Source organism: Lithobates pipiens, unplaced genomic scaffold, assembly GCF_037356315.1.
Source record: "Lithobates pipiens isolate NorthernLeopardFrog02 unplaced genomic scaffold, aLitPip1_a1.2 Scaffold_19, whole genome shotgun sequence".
Classification (NCBI taxonomy): domain Eukaryota; kingdom Metazoa; phylum Chordata; class Amphibia; order Anura; family Ranidae; genus Lithobates; species Lithobates pipiens.
In genome coordinates, this window is record NW_027507764.1 from 503183881 (window position 1) to 503203480 (window position 19600).

At 43.2% G+C, this 19600-nt stretch overlaps 1 protein-coding gene across 1 annotated transcript in view; it reads left to right on the top strand.

Moving 5' to 3' along the window:
- The first annotated feature begins 4676 nt into the window (after positions 1–4676).
- The window catches only part of LAPTM4B (lysosomal protein transmembrane 4 beta), a 233980-nt gene continuing 219056 nt past the window's right edge, over positions 4677–19600 (top strand). Inside the window, exon 1 of the mRNA XM_077493076.1 lies at positions 4677–4986. Coding sequence (XP_077349202.1) covers positions 4888–4986 — 99 coding nt within the window. The 5' untranslated portion in view covers positions 4677–4887. The remainder of the gene's footprint in view (positions 4987–19600) is intronic.

Sequence of the window (19600 nt, forward strand, 5' to 3'; positions counted from 1 at the left end):
GGTTTGTGCACCTGCTGTGCCAATTATTATTATTATTATTATTTTTACCATTCCTGTACTGAGTTCCCAGGTCTGTATACCTGTTGTGCACATTAGGAGGGGCTCCAATCATCCCTGAACTGAGTTCCTGAGTCTGCACACCTGCTGTATCCATTATGAGGGGCTCCCACCATTCATTCTAGACTTTTTCTATAATAGAATACATAGATAATGGTCTCACAGTAGTAGTATCCAAAACATATAAGAGACCAAGGGGTGATTCGGTCTACCTGGCTCAACCCATGACTAAAATACTTTCAGTTCACACTGGCTTTTTGATTGGGATCTAGTAATCTAGCATTCATTTTACAGATTGCTTTAACAGAACACTTAGGGCTCTTTCACACGGGACAGAACATGATGATCTGCCTCTTGGACATCCGCTTACTCAGCGGGGATCGCTCTGTCGATCCCCGCTGAGCCAGCAGATGACAGGTTATGGAAGAGTGGCAAGAAGAAAGCCATTGTTGAAAGAAAGCCATAAGAAGTCCTGTTTGCGATTTGTGAGAAGCCTCGTGGGGAACACAGCAAACATGTGGAAGAAGGTGCTCTTATTAGATGAGACCAAAATTTTACTTTTAAAAAGCAAAACGCTATGTGTAGCGGAAAACTAACACAGCACATCACCCTGAACTTACCATCTCCACTGCGAAACATGGTGGTGGCAGCATCATGTTGTGGGGATGCTTTTCTTCAGCAGGGACAGGGAAGCTGGTCAGAGTTGATGGAAAGGTGGATGGAGCCAAATAAAGGGCAATCTCAGAAGAAAGCCTGTTAGAGTCTGCAAAAGACTTGAGACTGGGAAGGAGGTTCATCTTCCAGCAGGACAACGACCCTAAACATAAAGCCAGAGCTACAATGGAATGGTTTAGATCAAAGTATATTCATGTGTTAAAATGGCCCAGTCAAAGACCGGACCTAAATCCAATTGAGAATCTGTAACAAGACCTGAAAATTGCTGTTCACAGACGCTCTCCATCCAATCTGACAGAGCTTGAGCTATTTTTTAAAGAAGAATGGGCAAAAAAATTGAACTCTTTAGTTCTATGTGCAAAGCTGGTAGAGACATACCCAAAAAGACTTGCAGCTGTAATTGCAGCGAAAGGTGGTTCTATAAAGTATTGAGGGCTAAATACAAATACACGCCACACTTTTCACATATTTTATTTGTAATAAATGTTGAAAACCATTTATCATTTTCCTTCCCCTTCACAATTATGTGCCACTTTGTATTGGTCTATCACATAAAATTCCAATAAAATATATTTTTACGTTTTTGGTTGGCTCCCACCAATGGCTCCCGCTGCTGTCTCTGCCAATGGGGAGGGGGGTCCCAGGACAGCTGAGGCTCTTGTGCACATAGCTGGATGAAGAGGGAGCTTAGATGAGTATTAGGGGGACTGTGGGGGGAGCGACTAGGTGTTCCGGGAGCCACACATGAAGTCAAGACCTGTGTATGATAGTGAATGGTAGTCTCAGCTTGGACCCCCACCAGGCTACGGGGCGATGGGGGGACATGGCCTGGCTGAGGTCCAGGTTGTGACTGCCATTCACTATCATATACAGGTCTTGACTTGATGTGCATCTCCCGGGACACCTATCACTCTACCATTGCCTGGAGCATAGATGAGCTCCCTTCCTGGCCAGCACCCCCATGTAGTCCAAAAAAAAAACACTTTTATTTTAAAAATGTCCCCCCCTATATGCACTGGTATCCTGGCGCCGAGCGCCAGGCGCAGTGCAATACGGGAAGCACCACGTCTATGCAATCACAATATTGCAGATGAGGCACTTAATTTGGCCCAAAAAAAGCGCTCTGTGGCGCAGCTGATCGTGCCACAGCTTCCGGCGCGATGGACTGGCCGAGTGAGTGCATAGATTTGCACTTTGAGTGAGCGGTGGGCAGTGCTTCCGACGTCACTCAAGGAAGTGACGTTGGCACGGCACTGCTCTGTTCTCTGTCCCGACTGAGGGGATCAGGTAAGGCTGCCGCATGGCTGCTTACAACTTCAATATTCATTATTTATTCAGCACCGCCGCCGGTACCCCCTCCACATCCACAGGGTTACTATTGGTGGTGGGCACTCGGCAGCATACCCCAACCCCCCCACCACCCCCTTGCTAAACAAGATTTAAAGAAAAGTGTTATTATCGGTGGTCGGCAGCATACCCCCCCCCCCAAAGAAGCTTTAAAAAAAAGGGTTATTAATAATAACCCTTTTTTAAAAAAAATCTTGTCTAGGGGGGTATGCTGCCGACCACCGATAATAAACCCTTTTTTTTAAATCTTGTTTAGTGGGGGGGGGGGGGGGGTTTAATGCTGACGACCACCGATAATATCCATTTTTTTTTTAAATGGTTATTATCGGTGGTCGGCAGCATACCCCCCCAACAAGATTTACAGGTTGTAGATACGTGCAATTTACAGGTTGTAGATATGTGCGATTTGCAGAATGCAGATATGTGCGATTTACAGGTTGTAGATATGTGCAATTTACAGAATGCAGATATGTGCAATTTACAGGTTGTAGATATGTGCGATTTACAGAATTCAGATATGTGCGATTTACAGAATGCAGATATGTGAGATTTACAGGTTGTAGATATGTGCGATTTACAGAATGCAGATATGTGCGATTTACAGAATGCAGAATGCAGATATGTGAGATTTACAGAATGCAGATATGTGCGATTTACAGAATGCGTTTTACAGAATGCAGATATGTGCGATTTACAGAATGCAGAATGCAGATATGTGAGATTTACAGAATGCACATCTGTGCGATTTACAGAATGCAATTTACAGAATGCATATATGTGCGATTTACAGGCTGCTGTATGCAGTTATGTGCAATTTACAATTTGCAGAATGCAGTTATGTGCGATTTACAGAATGCAGATATGTGCAATTTACAGGTTACAGAATGCAGATATGTGTGATTTACAGGTTGCAGAATGCAGATATGTGTGATTTACAGGTTGCAGAAAAGGTGCCTGATGTGGTTATACACAAGATAGGCATGATTCATCTGCTTTAGTAGAGCCCTGTGTATAATGTGCAGCCTGGTTTATGATGTGCAGAGCCCAGTGTATAATGTGCAGCCTGGTATATGATGTTGATTCGATAAGGGGTGTGGCTTGTGATAAGTGGGAGGGGCCCCTCATCCTAAAACTTCACCAGCTGCCACTGCACAGTGGTAGGCACAGGACTTCATTACCATACAGTCTGAGTGCCTCACGCACATACATGTATCCTTGGTTCACTGTGGAAGCAGCACACAGAAGGTTTTTACCTTCATGCATTGAATGCATGAAGTTAACAAAAAACCTTCAGCCTGTGCCACCACTTTAAGGAAAACTTCTGGAACTTTGTCCTTGCCTAGTTTGAAGTTACTCATGGGGTGTAATACAAATAACTGGCACACATAATATACAGCTTGGGTTAGCCACGCACATTGGTATATGAAGGCATCAGTATAAGAGTTAATAGAGTGTGAAGACACAGGTGGTTGCCAAGGGTAGCAAAGGTCTCTCTAGCAACTTGTCATAAGTGTGTACAGTACATGTACCAGGTGGGATAGCTTCTTGCAGGAGGAGTTGTTGTCGAAACTCTCTCTGTGACCAGGTCCGTCTCCCATAGCAACAGGACCAGATCAGCACTGCAGAGGTCTCCATTCTGTACACAGGTAAGGAAGAGTTAATGAACTGAACACATGGAGTCTGAGCTAGGTACATGGTGGTACTACATACCGTTACTTGGAGTGAGATAGCAGTGAAACCTTGGACGGGTGCAAAGGACATTTGCTCTGTGTGTCCCTTCTAAATGAAACAGTGATCATGGTGGTGTAAATTAACATCAAGAAAGTGAACTAGTGTTCAGTCATCTGTTCAAGTAAAGTAGATAGGGAGCCCAGAAGAACCCACCCTCGGGGTAGGCCTCTCATGTGACCCACATTTGGCACCCAATGAGGAGGGAAACATGGAGGATGTGCCACCCGCCTGCTTCCAGGACAAGGGGTGGGCAGGAGGGACAGTTGCCCTGGGCTCAGTGAAGCAAAGGGGCAAAAAAGGAAGCAGAATGGTACACCCATTCTACGACATTTATTAATAGTGGATTAGGGGGGCATAATTCTGGATCCAACCCTGTCCTGGTACTGCCTGCCCCCTACCCTATAAGTCTCCTCCGACAAAAAAACAACAAAATGCATTAAGCATGAAACAAAATGCACTACAAAAATGCACCAAAAGACACATAAAGAAGCACACGTACATGTATCTCTTTGCATAAATGACGCAGCAATACTGACTGCGAACATAGAATTTTCTATTGTGGTTTTCTGCAGATGAATGCAGTGCAAGATTACTGAGCACAACACATCTGCTTATAATATACACTACTGCTGCATTCAAATCTGTAAAAAAAAAAAAAAAAAAAGGTACTATATACTGTACGGATCTTTCCACAAGAACCCTAAAGCATAACGCTTTCACATAATACTGAACGTAAAATAGATACTATAAAAAGAAACAAGCTTGGTAGATTGTAACGCATCCTCCTTCCCACTAGAGGGTATTGGTGCTCAGCTTTTTGGTAGATCCTGGTTATCTCCAGCTAATCTATTCTTATGTGCTCAGTGGTTGTCTTTAGTGCTGTATAGGAGAATCTGCAGTTGTGAGCAGTGATGCTGCCTGCCTGTGTTGTCCTTTGCTGTGGTGGTGCTGAAGCTCTGCTCATATTTTCCATGCACTGAAGCAAACTCCATTGCTGTAAGAACAGCTAAAGTCTTATCTGCTGCATTAAAGGCCACCATTCCAAGGAGAGAGTTTATTTCTAATCATTACCAAGACATGAAGATGTATTCACCATGGGCTCGATTCTACTCTAACAGCTGTTGCCTGTGTTGTCATGTCCGCACTGGGACAATAATCCTTGGCGTGTGGTACCTGGTAAGCATCCTTTACCATTCACCTCTTTTCTGCATCGCTATTTTGGACAAGCTTGCACCATGACGACATGTAATACTTAGGCATCTAGCTTCTGAAAATCCATTTTAGCATTATAGTTTGTCGCTTATTTCAGCTCTGATGAAAAAAAAAAGTCTGCAATATTTTATTCATAGGGGAGATAAAATTGTACTCCGTTATGTGGCCATATTACCTTCTTTTAATTGTCCATATTTTTCTATTTTATTTTAATTTTTTTTAGATGTTGTATTCGGTTGGCTGTGTTTTGTCGCGTTCCTCTCTTCTATTTTTAAGCTGGATTGTACCATGTATTAATTGAATATTCCTGATGGGCTTCTTAGGGTTTTAATATTAAGTCTTCCTAATAACTTAATACAGTAAGGGTTGGTGCTACGCTCTTTCAAAACTAAGGTCATGGTGGATTAGTTTGCCAGTGTGTATGGTGGATGTTATTAATTTCTTCTCTAAAATATTGCATTTCTTTGCACAAAAGTTAATATTGATCTCTTCTTCCATTAACAGTTTAATGTATGACATAAAGCACACTTCAGGAATCGCAATATCCCTGAATCTGGGGGAGATAAATAATATGATTTTCTTTACGTTCTGTGCCCCCGAATGGGGGATCTTCAAGTGCAAATTTTGTGTCTTGGCACTCTTCTATCTTTTAAATGCCAGTCCGCGGCTGGCCGGAATGACTTGTGACCTCCGTAGATCTCTATGTGAAAGCCCCCTGCTTAGAATGAAGAAGATTGAAGCATGTAAAGAGCTGAAACTTTTCTAGATCAAGTTTAGAAGGCAAGAGCTATCGTTTACCTAAACACTCAAAATATAACTGGATAGGTAATAGGACTGGAGATTGTTGATCCAGGGAATTGCATTCAGGGGATAAGACAAGAATTTTTTTTCCCTGCTGGAGCATATTTGGCCATGCTTCATAGGGTTTTTTTTTGCCTTTCTTTGGATCACTAGTGGGCATAGAGTTCCATATATGGAGTTGATTTATTTATTTCTATTGGTTGAATCAGACAGACTTATGTGTTTTTTCAACCTAACTATGTAACCCCTCACCCCATCACAGAGATTCTGCGGTCCTATAATTTATCTTCAAGATTCACCTGTACCCAGACTTTTACATATTTTAACAACCAGTAGAATGAAACTGCTCCATTCACTTCTTTGTATTGTTTGACCATAAGATTTATTGAGAAGATATACAGACATGCATAGATGAATTGGCATCCTAAAATGAAGCAATAGAAGAGTTTTAAAACCAGCGATTCCTAACCTCTCTAGCTACATGCTGGGTGAAGTAATTCATCCTCAAAGATCACAACAAAGACTCTAAGGCCGCGTACACACGCGCGGACTGTTGGCCCAACTTTGTCCGTCCAACAGTTTGAGCGAACAGTCCGCTCAAACTTAGCATGGACGGACATGGCCACACACGACGGACGAACAGTTTGCTGAAACCGTGCGCGATGACGTGAACGGCACGTACGACGGGATGAAAAATACGACATCCTATACACTGCAATGCAACCTTCCGACGTGGAAATCCTTTCTGAGCATGCGCGAGACTTAGTTGGCCGAACAAGCCTACACACGAGCGAACAGTCCGCTGAAACCTTGTTTCAGCGGACAGTTTTTCGGAATTTCCGTAAGACCTTGTTCGGCCAACTGTCCGCTGAAACTGTCCGCTGAAGCCCCACACACGAGCGGACTGTCCGCCCAAACACTGTTCAGCGGACAAGGTTGGGCGAACAGTCCGCGCGTGTGTACGCGGCCTTAGGTTGTCTGTGAAGGTTCTCAATTATTCAGGTGTTCAGTGGTCTCCAAACTGCAACATGGGGGCCGGATGTGGACCTTTGCTTGCCTTTATCCAGCCCTTGGGGCAGTATTCTTCTGATTGACACCAATGATGGGGCACTATTCTTCCCGCTGACACCAATGATGGGGCACTATTCCTCCCACTGACATCAACAATGGGGCACTATTCCTCCCACTGGCACCAACATTGGGGCACTATTTATCCCACTGATACCAACAATGGGGTAATATTCCTCCCATTTACACCAATGATGGGACAATATTCCTTCCACTGACACCAGCAATGGGGCACTATTCCTCCCAATGACACCTGTGATGGGGCACTATTCCTCCCACTGACGCCAACAGTGAGGTCTAATTCCTGCCAATGACACTACAAATAAATCACTATTCCTCCAACTGATACCAATGATGGGCACTATTCCTCCCACTGACACTCTAGTTAGGTCTAATTTCTGCCAATGACACCAACATTAAGGAACTACTCCCCCCACTGACGCCAATGATGGGGCATTTTTACTCCCATTGATGCCAGGGCATTTTCCACTTTCACTGGCCACAGTCTGGCTCCCCCAACGTCTGAAGGACAGTAAACTGGCCCTTTGTTTAAAAAGTTTGGAGACCCTGGTATATCTAATAGTAGTAGTCACATTCAATTGAACTTGTTCTTTAATTTTGAAGGTTTTGGTAGCTTACCCAAGCCACTTTACCTAAGCCACTCTAATGAATGTCAGGAAAATACTCCAGCATTTATATCCAAACAGGTACTACAATGTAGGCGGTGCCATTTTGATATATAGGATATGTAGCCCTGCCATCTAATTTAAACCTGAACTCTAGGAAACCTGAAAATACACCCCTGCAGTGGGGTTGCAGTCCAGGGGAAGAAAAAGCACTTTTACTTACCCCATCCTCTGCTCCCCTGGCAGACGGTGCTCCCCCATGCTCCAGTGGTGTGCTGTCATTGTTCTGGATGACATCAGGACCTTAGATGGTGGAACATGGGGAAGAAGATGCTGCATTGACCAGTCTAGCCATGAGGAGGAGACAGGAATCATGGAAGTAATTCTACTTTACCATGCCCTCTAGACCTAAACTATCAGTCTATCAGCCCTACTGCAGGGGGAAATGTTTAAGTTTCTTGGGGTTCAGCTTTAAAAGGGTTGTAAACCTTCAAAGTTTTTCACCTCAATGCATTCTATGCATTGAGGTGAAAAACCTCCTGTAATGCTGCAGCCCCCCCAAGCCCCCGTTTTACTTCCCTGGCCCCCTCTATCTTGTCCCAGAGACAAGCACATCAGCAAAAGCCACTGTCTCTGGTCCTGATTGGATGGATTGATAGCAGAGCAGCCATTGGCTCCCGCTGCTGTCAATCATATCCAATGACGCGGGCGCTGGGGGCAGGGCCGAGTCTGGCATTCGTGTCTATGGACGCAAATGCTGGACTCAGGAGCGTGTCCGCAAGGTAATCCCCTCAGGAGAGCGCTACTCCTAGGGGGTTATCTGATGCGGGGAGAAGCCGTGAGAGCGGCCGAGGGACCCCAGAAGAAGATGTTCAGGGCCACTTTGTGCAAAACAAGCTGCACAGTGGAGGTATGTCATGTTTTTTATTTTGAACAAATAAAAAACGAACCTTTAGTATCACTTTAAGCTTCAGTATTATGTTAATAACCACAACTAATTATCTACAATGCTTTATGTGGTATGTAAAGAAACAAGAAATATGCCTATGACAACATTGTTTAAAGCATATTTACATATCCTATTTAACATTCATGTATTAACTAGGAAAACCCTAACTCAGTGGCAAGGCCGCTTATTCAAGTTGCCCCATTTCATCTCTATAAAATACTGTATAAAAATACTGGTGGGGTGAAAGATAGATAATATGCTTACCTCTTCCTGACTTCCTCCCATGATGTCCATGCAAGGGTGAGTCATCCTCCTTTTGGTCAGATCTCAGAGAATGTTGAGTCGCCCATATCCTGTGAGAAGAAGATCCTCTTCTGGGCTACTCAGCATCTTGTCAGTAGAGGGATGACGTCAACCCTTGCACTACAGAAGTTGGGAAAAGACAAGTATCTTATCTATTTTTCCCAGCAAAGGTTCTTTCATACAGCATTTTAGGCAGGTAAAGCAGCACCCTGACTATATGGACCTTACCACTAAAGTGGAACTATACTTCATCTGAGCACCACGAACCAAAAATGTTATTTAATTCATTTTTAATATTCAAAGCAAACTCCATGGTTTATTTAGTTGAGATATAAATTTTAAAAAGACCCCCTAACATTTCTAGCTGCAACCATCTTGAGTAAGGGCAGGTGATTAATATAGCATTTACTTCCTGGAATCCATGTGCCCTTAGCTCAGGCATGCAAGAAAGAGTGGGTGTGCTTAGATGAGAAAGCCATTCCTCCCTACTGAAGACTCCTGGGATGTATAACAAAATTTGCCTAGGATACCAGGAAATAACTGAATTAAATGTAAAAGAAAATTTTAAAACAAGCAAATATGGTATACATTCCTATATATTAACAACATAAAGTTTAAAAATAGTCAATGTTGATTGAGAGAGTGAAGTTTGAAAGGTTGAGGTTAGCTGTAAATGTGCTTATAAGTACTACCTCAGTCCGTCTTTTATATTCACAGTAAAGGAGAGACCTTGACCAAGCTGGATTGCTTGGTCAAAGTCCCTCCTTAACACCTACCATAACATAACTATCCACCTAATATTGAATAGGTCCCCCTTTTGCTGCCACAACCTCCCTGACCCATCAAGGCATGGACTCCACTAGAGTCGTAGCTTGAAGCTTGTGGGCTCCGATGCAAAAGTTGGCCTGCCCCCCCCCCCCCCCACTACTTCCAACGTGTGTGCAAATACATCCACCATCCACCGCATGTCAAGATACTGAAAGTGGCTTAAGAATTTTGAGTCCCCAGAGTTCCTCTTTACATCAGAAGACAGGGATTACCGCTGGAGAATCAGAGGACAGGGACCCCTAGCAGGTCACTTGGCAGAGCTCCTTTCCCATCCCAGCACTGTATAAAGCCCCCCCCCTCCCCCCACAATACACAGGGCTGAAATCACATTCCTTTACACACAGTCTGCCAGTCTTTATAGGGTGTATCTGGCTTATGTTGCCCTTCTGACCTGTAAAATTCTCTGGTTGGAATGGCAGTGTAGTTGCATTAAGAAGATACACCATATGCAGATCATGGCTACCTGGCTGTGTTGTAAAGGAATGTGATTTCAGCCCTGCGGAGAAGGAACAGTATAGAGTGCTATAATGGGAAAGGAGCTCAGCAGCCAGGCATAGCATGCAGGGTGGAGGGGTGGTCAGGGGGCTTGGGGGGGCAACTTATATCTGGGAGGGCAAAGCCATGTGACACAAAATCTGGAGCTTGCAGCCCTTCAGAGGCCCTACTGGGAGGTGTTAAGGGATTCGTTTTAGCAACTTCTGAAGGTTTTTCTGTCAGTGCTGAGGGAAGGTCACCTCCCGGAGGTGTGTGTCTTTCCCCCGGTTGTCAGGGAAGTGGGGTAAGTAGACATCTCCAGGTGGGGGGAGGGGGCAGAGAATCCCAGCTGGTGACTAGGAGACACTGAGCAGTGTCATACCTCACCAGTGACATCGGTCCCATCGTGGATACAGGAGAGCACTCTCCTCCTCTTGCCTCACTGAGCTCGGTTACCATACCATGTTGCCAGCACACAGCACAGACACTTCCCCATCCTGGGCTGTTCTCATCTCGTGCTCCTCTCTATTCAGGAAATAGCTCACAGCTTCTCCCCAGCCAATGGGAACAGAGGGCTGTGAACTGTGGAAGGCAAAGTAGAAACCCAGTACTGGGGAGTGGCTGTGGGGCCCTAGGGCAGAGCAAAGATGGATTTTGTGCAGGATATGATAATCGGGAGGCTGCAGGGGCCCCCTGGAGCTAGGGGCAGGGTTGCGATTGTGACCCTTGCAACCCCTTATGCTACGCCCATGCCTCTGAAGGTATGCTGTGGTATCTGGCACCAAGCCGTCAGTAGCAGATCCTTTAAGTCCTGTAAGTTGTGAGATGGGGCCTCCATGGACTGGGCTTCTCATAGTGCATCCTGGTGCCATCTCATCCACCATATAACACGCACCCAGCCATCCACATAATGTAAAATAAAGCATGATTATCCTACTAGGCTGCCTTCTTCCATTGCTCTGTGGTCCAGTTATGATGCTCATGTGCCCATTGTATATGCTTTTAGCTGTTGACACGGGTCAGCATGAGCCCTCTGACCAGGGTGGATTTGGTTTAAATCAACTCAATTGAAATCAACTTTAAATCATGATTAAATCACTAGTAAAAAGGCTTGATGTAAATCCACTCGATTTAAATCATAATTTTTAAAGTGCAACTGTCATCTCTGTACATAGCTTTGCAAAACAATGGGATAAAGCAATATTCCTGAACTTTGTTTTATCTCATGGTTACTGTGAAATTGTGTAATTGCATCAATGCAGCGCATGTTATCCCAGCTTGGATTCATTGGATGAGTTTACCAAAACTGTAAATATTGCAGAATATACAGCCTCATGCTACATTACTAAGCTCCATTTCATGCTGAATAAGCTAAATTATTAATGTATCTTAAATAGAAAACTATCTTTATATACGTATTTAATCCAAAAGCATTTTAGTAAAATAAATTTATTAAAATTAAAAAAAAAAATTGTTTAAATATCTTTTAACCACCCTGCCCCTGACTAAGCAGCCCCATACACAACAAATTGCAATGCATTTTCTATCAGAACAAGCATTAACTCTTTCAGCAAATTGAGCGACATTAGCTCTTCTATTGGATCAAACTACACAGGCCAGCCTTGGCTCCCCACGTGCATTGCTGGTTCTCCAGTTTTCCTTCCTTGGACCACTATTGGTAGGTCCTAGCCACTACAGACCTGGAACATCCCACAAGAGTTGTAGTTTTGGAGTTGCTCTGAAACAATAGTCTGGCCATTACAAGGATTGGGCAATCCTTACGCTTGCCCATTTTTTCTACTTTCAACACATCAAGTTCAGGGACAACATGTTCACTTGATGCCTAATATATCCCACCCACTTTCAAGTGCCCTTGTCTCGAAATAATTAATTATTATTCATTTTACTTGTCAGTTTCATAATGGTATGACTAATCGATATAGATTTCTGGATTAGAATAATGATTGAGTAGTAATACCTTTTTGTTAGCAGGTAAGACAGTCCCCATGTACAGCGCCTTGAAAAATTATTCATACCCCTTAAAATTTTCCACATTTTGTCATGTTACAACCAAAAATATAAATGTATATTATTGGGATTTTATATGATAGACCAACACAAAGTGGAAGGAAAATGATAAATGATTTAAATTTTGTTTTACAAATAAATATCTGAAAAGTATGTGAATATCTGAAAAGTGTGGTGTACATTTGTATTCAGCCCCCCTAAATCAATATCTTGTAAAACCACCTTTCTCTGCTGCAAATTACAGCTGTAAGTCTTTTTGGGGATGTCTCTACCAGCTTTGCACATCTAGGAGAGTGAGATTTTTGACAATTTTTTTTTTTTTTTTTTTTACAAAATAGCTGAAGCTCTGTTAGTTTGGATGGAGGGCGTCTTGACACAGATTCTCAATTGGATTTAGGTCTGGACTTTGACTGGGCCATTCTAACACATGAGTATGCTTTAATCGAAACCATTCCATTGTAGCTCAGCGGGGAACATTGATAGTTTAAAAAAACTATTAGATAAGCACATGCATGACCACAACATACAATGCAATACAATGCAATACTGACTTATAATCACACACATAGGTTGAACTTGATGGACTTGTGTCTTTTTTCAACCTCACATACTATGTAACTAATGTATGTTTAGGGTCGTTGTCCTGCTGAGAGGTGAACCTCCGCCCCAGTCTCAAGTCTTTTGCAGACTCTAACAGGTTTTCTTCTAAGATTGCCCTGTATTTGGCTCCATCCATCTTCCCATCAACTCTGACCAGCTTCCCTGTCCCTGCTGAAGAAAAGCATCCCCACAACATGATGCTGCCACCACCATGTTTCACAGTGGGAATGGTGTGTTCAGGGTGATGTGCTGTGTTTGTTTTCAGCCACACATAGCATTTTGCTTTTAGGCCAAAAAAGTTCAATAGTTGTCCTGTGGACATAATCTCTCACCTGAGCTGTGGATCTCTGCAGCTCCTCCAAAGTTACCATGGACCTCTTGGCTGCTTCTCTGATTAAGTCTCTCCTTTCCTGGCCTGTCAGTTTAGGTGGATGGCCCTGTCTTGGTGGGTTTGCAGTTGTGCCATACTCTTTCCATTTTTGGATGATAGATTGAACAGTGCACCGTGAGATGTTCAAAGCTTGGGATATTTTTTTATAACCTAACCCTGCTCCACAACTTCCCCACAACTTTATCCCTGACCTGTCTGGTGTGTTCCTTGGCCTTCATGATGCTGTTTATTCACTAAAGTTCTCTAACAAACCTCTGAGGGGTCCACAGAACAGCTGTATTTATACTGAGATTAAATTACACACAGGTGGACTCTATTTACTAATTAGGTGACTTCTGAAGGCAATTGGTTCCACTAGATTTTATTTAGGGGTATCAGAGTAAAGGGGGCTGAATACAAATGAATGCCACACTTTTCACATATTTGTAAAAAAAATTGAAAACCATTTATCATTTCCTTTCACTTCACAATTATGTGCCACTTTGTGTTGATCTATCACATAAAATCCCAATAAAATACATTTACGTTTTTGGTTGTAACATGGGGCAAAATGTGGAAAATTTCAAGGGATATGAATACTTTTTCAAGGCACTGTAATATTTCAGTCATTGAATTTATCGAATTTCCTACACTTTCTCTTTCAACTAAATACTAATTTAGGTCACATTCCTTTATGCAAGCAGTTCAAGGTGTTTTATTCTTGTGCAGAACTGCTGCTCTCCATTTTTTATGCCATTGTTTATAATCTCCAGAGATTGTTACAAATGCAAACCCTAAGCAGTCAGCGTTTTTTACAACCACCACATTTGGTGCCAACAATGATTCTGATGTTGCTTAACCACTTGCTTACTGGGCACTTAAACCCCCCTCCTGCCCAGACCAATTTTCAGCTTTCAGCGCTGATGCACTTTGAATGACAATTGCACGCCCATACAACACTGTACCCAAATGACATTTTTATCATTTTTTTCCCACAAATAGAACTTTCTTTTGGTGGTATTTAATTACAGCTGGGAGTTTTATTTTTTGCTAAACAAACAAAAAAAATGCATATGTTTAATAGTTTGTTATAAAATTTTGCAAACAGGTCATTTTTCTCCTTCATTGAAGTGCGCTGATGAGGCGGCACTGATAGGCTGCACTGGTGGGCACTGATAGGCTGCACTGGTGGGCACTGATAGGCATAGTTAAGGCGGCACTAATAGGTACAGATAAGGTGGCACCGATAGGCACAGATAAGGCAGTACTGATGGGCACAAATAAGGCGACACTGATGGGCAAAGATGGGCACAGATAAGATGGCACGGATGGGTGGCACGGATGGGTGGCACGGATGGGTGGCACTAAGGGGCACTGATAGGTACCACTGATAGATGGGACTGATGGGCACTGATAGGTGGCTCTGATAGGTGGCACTGATAGGTGGCACTGATGGGCACTGATGGGCACTGGTAGATGACACTGATGGGCACGGATATGTGGCACTGGGGTGCAGCACCGTTGTTGAGGCAGATTGTGGGCACTGATGTGGGGCACTGTGGGCGCTGATGTTTGGCACTGTGGGCACTGCTGGGTGGCACTATGGGCACTGATGGGTGGCACTGACGGGGGGCACTTATTTATTCCTGAGGTGACACTGGCAGGGGGCAGGTGGGCACTGGTAAGCTGGCCGTGATCGGGACTGATGTCCCGATCATGGCCGCCTGTGATTGGCTCTTTTTTTTCTCCTCGCGCTGTCAGCGCAAGGAGGAAAAATAGCCGATTACCGGCTCCGTTGTATCACATGATCAGCTGTCATTGGCTGACAGCCGATCACGTGGTAAGGGGTCGGGATCGACCCCTTGCTCGGATCCGTGATCAGGCGAGTCTCATAGACTCGCCGATCACAGAGCGCGCCGCGCGCGCTCCTCAGGGGGCGCGCAGGCCGCTCGTGCACGGGACGATGTCAATAGGCGTGGTCCCGGCAAAGGAGGTCCACGCTGTAGCCGTCATTTGGCTATAGCACGGATCTCTAGTGGTTAAAGGCTAAGTTCACCTTTTCTGGAAAATAACTTATACAGTCAAGATGCCCCAATAATATAAAAAAAACTTGTATGAATTTGTAAAATGTTCATTTACTTTATTGTCGTACCTGTAAGCCATGTTTAATTTAGCCTTCAAATCACACAAATCATACATCTTCACTGTTCTAAAAAAATAAACCTATTCACCATATATTCCTGCTTTATATAGGTCAGAAGGATAATTAATTTGATCCCTTGCAGATTTTTGTAGTTTGCCACTTAGAAAGAAATGAAGGGTCTATCATTTTTATCACAAGTGTATTTTAAATGATAGAGACAGAATATCAACCAAAAATCCAAAAATAACACATGATACAAATGTTATAAATTGAATTGCAGTTCAGTAAATAAAATAAGTATTTGATTCCCAAGCAAAACATGACTTAGTACTTGGTGGAGAAACTCTTGTTGGCAAGCACAAAGGTAAGGCATTTCTTGTAGTTGGTTACCAGGTTTGCACACATCTCAGGAGGCAGTCTGGTCTGCTCTTCTTTACAGATCTTCTCTATATCCTTAAGGTTTTTTGGCTGTCTCTTGGCAACTCGAAATTTCAGCTCCCTCCATAAATTTTCTATAGGATTAAGGTCTGGAGATTGGCTAGAGCCATCTATGACCCATCTTCAGTGTTCTGGATGAGGGAAGTAGGTTCTCATCCAAGATTTTACAATACATGGCTCTGTCCCGTGACTCCTGAATGCAGCAAAGTCGGTCTGGGCCTTTAGCAGAGAAACAGCCCCAAAGCATAGTTTCCACCTTCCTGCTTGACTGTAGGGATTGTGTTTTTAGGGTCATAGTCAGCATTTTTCTTCCTCCAAACACGGTGAGTCAAGTTAATGGCAAGCTCCATTTTGGTCTCATCTGACCACATCACTTTCTCCAAATCCTTCTCTGAATAATTTAGATGTTCATTGGCATGGTGGTACCTTCTTGAGGAGGGGGACTCGCCGTGTTTGGAGGAAGAAAAAAGCTGACTATGACCCTAAGAACACCATCCCTACAGTCAAGCATGGAGGTGGAAACATTATGCTTTGGGGCTGTTTCTCTGCTAAAGGTACAGACAGACTTTGTCGCATTGAGGGGCCAATAGATGAGGTCATGTATTGTAAAATCTTGGAAGAGAACCTTCTTCTCTCACACTGGGGATGGGTCATGGATAGATCTTTCAGCATGACAATGACCCAAAACATTCTGCCAAGGCAACATAGGAGTGGTTCAAGAAGAAGCACATTAAGGTCATGGAGTGGCCTAGCCAGTCTCCAGGCCTTAATCCTTTAGAAAATGCATGGAGGGAGCTGAAACTTCGAGTTGCCAAGAAACATTATGGATTTAGAGATCTGTAAAGAAGTGTGGATGAAAATCCCTCCTCAGATGTGTGCAAGCCTGGCAACCAACTACAAGAAATGTCTTACCTCTGTGCTTGCCAACAAGGATTTCTCCACCAAGTACTAAATCGTGTTTTGCTTGGGGATCAAATGCTTATTTTACTCAGTGAACTCCAACTCAATTCATAACATTTGTATTGTGTTTTTTTCTAGATTTGTGGTTGATATTCTGTCTCTATCATTTAACATCTATGATAAAAATGTATAAACCCTTTGGGGGTTATTTACAAAGGCAAATCCACTTTGCACTGCAAGTGCACTTGAAAGTGCAGTCGCTATAAATCTAAGGGGTAGATCTAAAATGAGTAGAAGTGCTGCTGATTTTATCATCCAATCATGTGCAAGCTAAAATACTGTTTTTTATTTTCATTGCATTTCCCCCTCGGATCTACAGCGACTTTACTCACAAGTGCACTTGTAGTGTAAAGTGGATTTTCCTTTAGTAAATAACCCCCTTTGTTTCTTTGTAAGTGGGCAAACTTACAAAATCTGCAGGGGATCAAATAATTATTTTCCCCACTGTATAAAGTATTGTAGCCTTGTGATTCTTTTCTTTTCTTTTTGAACCGACAAGCAGGTTTACCTAACAATATGATCACTGAGTAGAAAACCCCCTTTCACAATAATGTAGTTGCTCATTATCAGTAGAAATTTTTTATTTTTATTTTTCTTGGCAAACGTCCATTTTAAATACAAAAGAAAGACAAAAGCAAGAGATCTGATCTATTTTAATATGTATGGATTCTTGGCATCCCCCCTCCTAGCAACAGCTTGAGTGTCTGCTACTTGTGTACTCTGATAGGCATGTTGGAGTGCTAGAGGCAGACAATGACAGATGTGCATTGTTTACATACACTTGCCAAAAGGTCTTAGCTGCCATGGGAGGGGTAAATCCAATGTGGATGTTTCACCCTTCAACTCCAGATGACATCAGTAGAAATAAACAGCTTGCTTGGCTTTACCCCGATATACTGTAGAACAATGCTCAGTCTCTGCATAGCAGGCAGCGACAGGTACAAGGGAAGGTTATTGCATTTGAAGCATACAAACAATGCAGTTCTGAAGCAGCCCATAGATGAGTCATTTTTTTATTTTGTTCAAATAACAGGTTGAATGGAAAAAATGACTCAATTTCTCCTATCCACAAACTAAATGTGGATGGAGGACACCTCCCCACTGAGCAGTATGCTGACAGCTGGGAGACGTCCCCGCTATCAGAATATACTGATCAGTGCTGCCGGGGGTAGACTTCTGTACAACCAGCTTGCCCATATTTAGCGCAGACCCAGGACTGGTCTGGCTGTTTAGTTCCAGGTTCTATTCCCTGATAGGTACACAGCAGCCAGGCACACAGTAGTTCACAGCTGCTCAAGTCAGAGAACAGGCTGCACGTGTCTTTTTTTGTGGTTTTTATTTTATTAGAGAACTGGGATAGGGTGAGGGTGAGCCTTGGCATACTACAATATACTGTACTTAAACAAACTGTATTAGAGGACACTAAGGCCCCTTTCATACTACCCCGGTTTAGCTGCGCTGTAGCACAAATTGTCAATAATAGCATGCAATGCCAAGCTGCGGTTTCCAAAGCGAGCAAAGTCCTTTCTTGTATTATGAGAGGTATGACTCCTGAGAGAGATATAATTTTGCCCCTGTTCAAATCATTAGTAAGACCTCATCTGGAATATGCAGTTCAGTTCTGGGCACCAGTTCTCAAAAAGGATACTAGGGAACTGGAGAAAGTGCAGAGAAGGGCAACAAAACTGATAAGAGGCATGGAGGAGCTCAGCTATGAGAAAAGATTAGAGGAACTGAATTTAATCACTCTTGATAAGAGGAGATTAAGGGGGATTTGATCAACATGTTCAAATATATAATGGGTCCATATAGTGAACTTGGTGTTGAGTTATTCACTTTAAGGTCATCACAGAGGACATGGGGGCACTCTTTACGCTTAGAGGAAAAAAGATTTCATCTCCAAATACGGAAAGGTTTCTTCACAGTAAGAGCTGTAAAAATGTGGAATAGACTCCCTCCAGAGGTGGTTCTGGCTAGCTCAGTAGATTGCTTGAAGAAAAGCCTGGATTATTTCCTAACTGTACATAATATAACTGAATACTGTGTTGGCGCATGCAGTGTAAATCGGTTTCTGAACTTTAAATGCCTGTGTTCTGCATCATGAGCTTTCAGGAGGCTTGGCCAGAGGTCCCCAAGCCAAAGCAGAAGCTCGGACCCTAAAAATGATTCTTGCAGCTGCAGGTAGTCTCTCAGGCTAGGTCTTACACCCCAAGGAACAAAAGACTTCTGTGCAGGGTCCCAGCCTGTTTATACCCATTTCAGACCCCTGCTGGTCACTCACTTACCTGACCAGGGATTGGCTGAAGAGGCATTGATATGCAGAACAGGGTCTGTGTTGCCCATAACTCAGTGTGATGCAGGGAAAAGTAGCTGAGCCTGCAACAGCAGAACCCAGGACAGATACTACTAATTGATTGTTGCTCTCCCTGGCTACAGGGAGGACAAAAACAAAATTTAACAGTAGTAGCTTACTGGGGCACTACACTTGCAAGGATTGCAGTTTGGCCGGTCCCTACTGATCCTGCCGAATTTCGATCCATGTATGGCCGACTTTACATACTGCACAATACTAAGCAGAACTTCAAAAATAACAAGATTTTAAAGAATAGTTTATTACATTTAAAATAACAATAACCAGCTTTTACTGAAATATTATGGTTCAGTCTAGAAATATTTCCTGCAGTACTTTGTTTTGTCCACAGTCTGATGGTCAACATTATTTACGCACTTTCTCTAAGCCTGGGTTGTCTTGCACCCCAGCCTGTGATTGGACAGTGAAAAGAGGAGGTCATCTCTCTGTCACTCAGCTTCCTCTTTCTATCAGCATGCTGCTTGTTAGTACACAAACTGGTTGGCTCCTTTATACTGCTTCTTCCGCTTGTACTCTAAGTTCTGCTGTAGACAGACTGCAGAAGGCTGATATTGGGTCATATTAAGGGCCTTATACTGCTTGCTTTTAAAAATACATTTAATGATGTATTAAAGTGGAT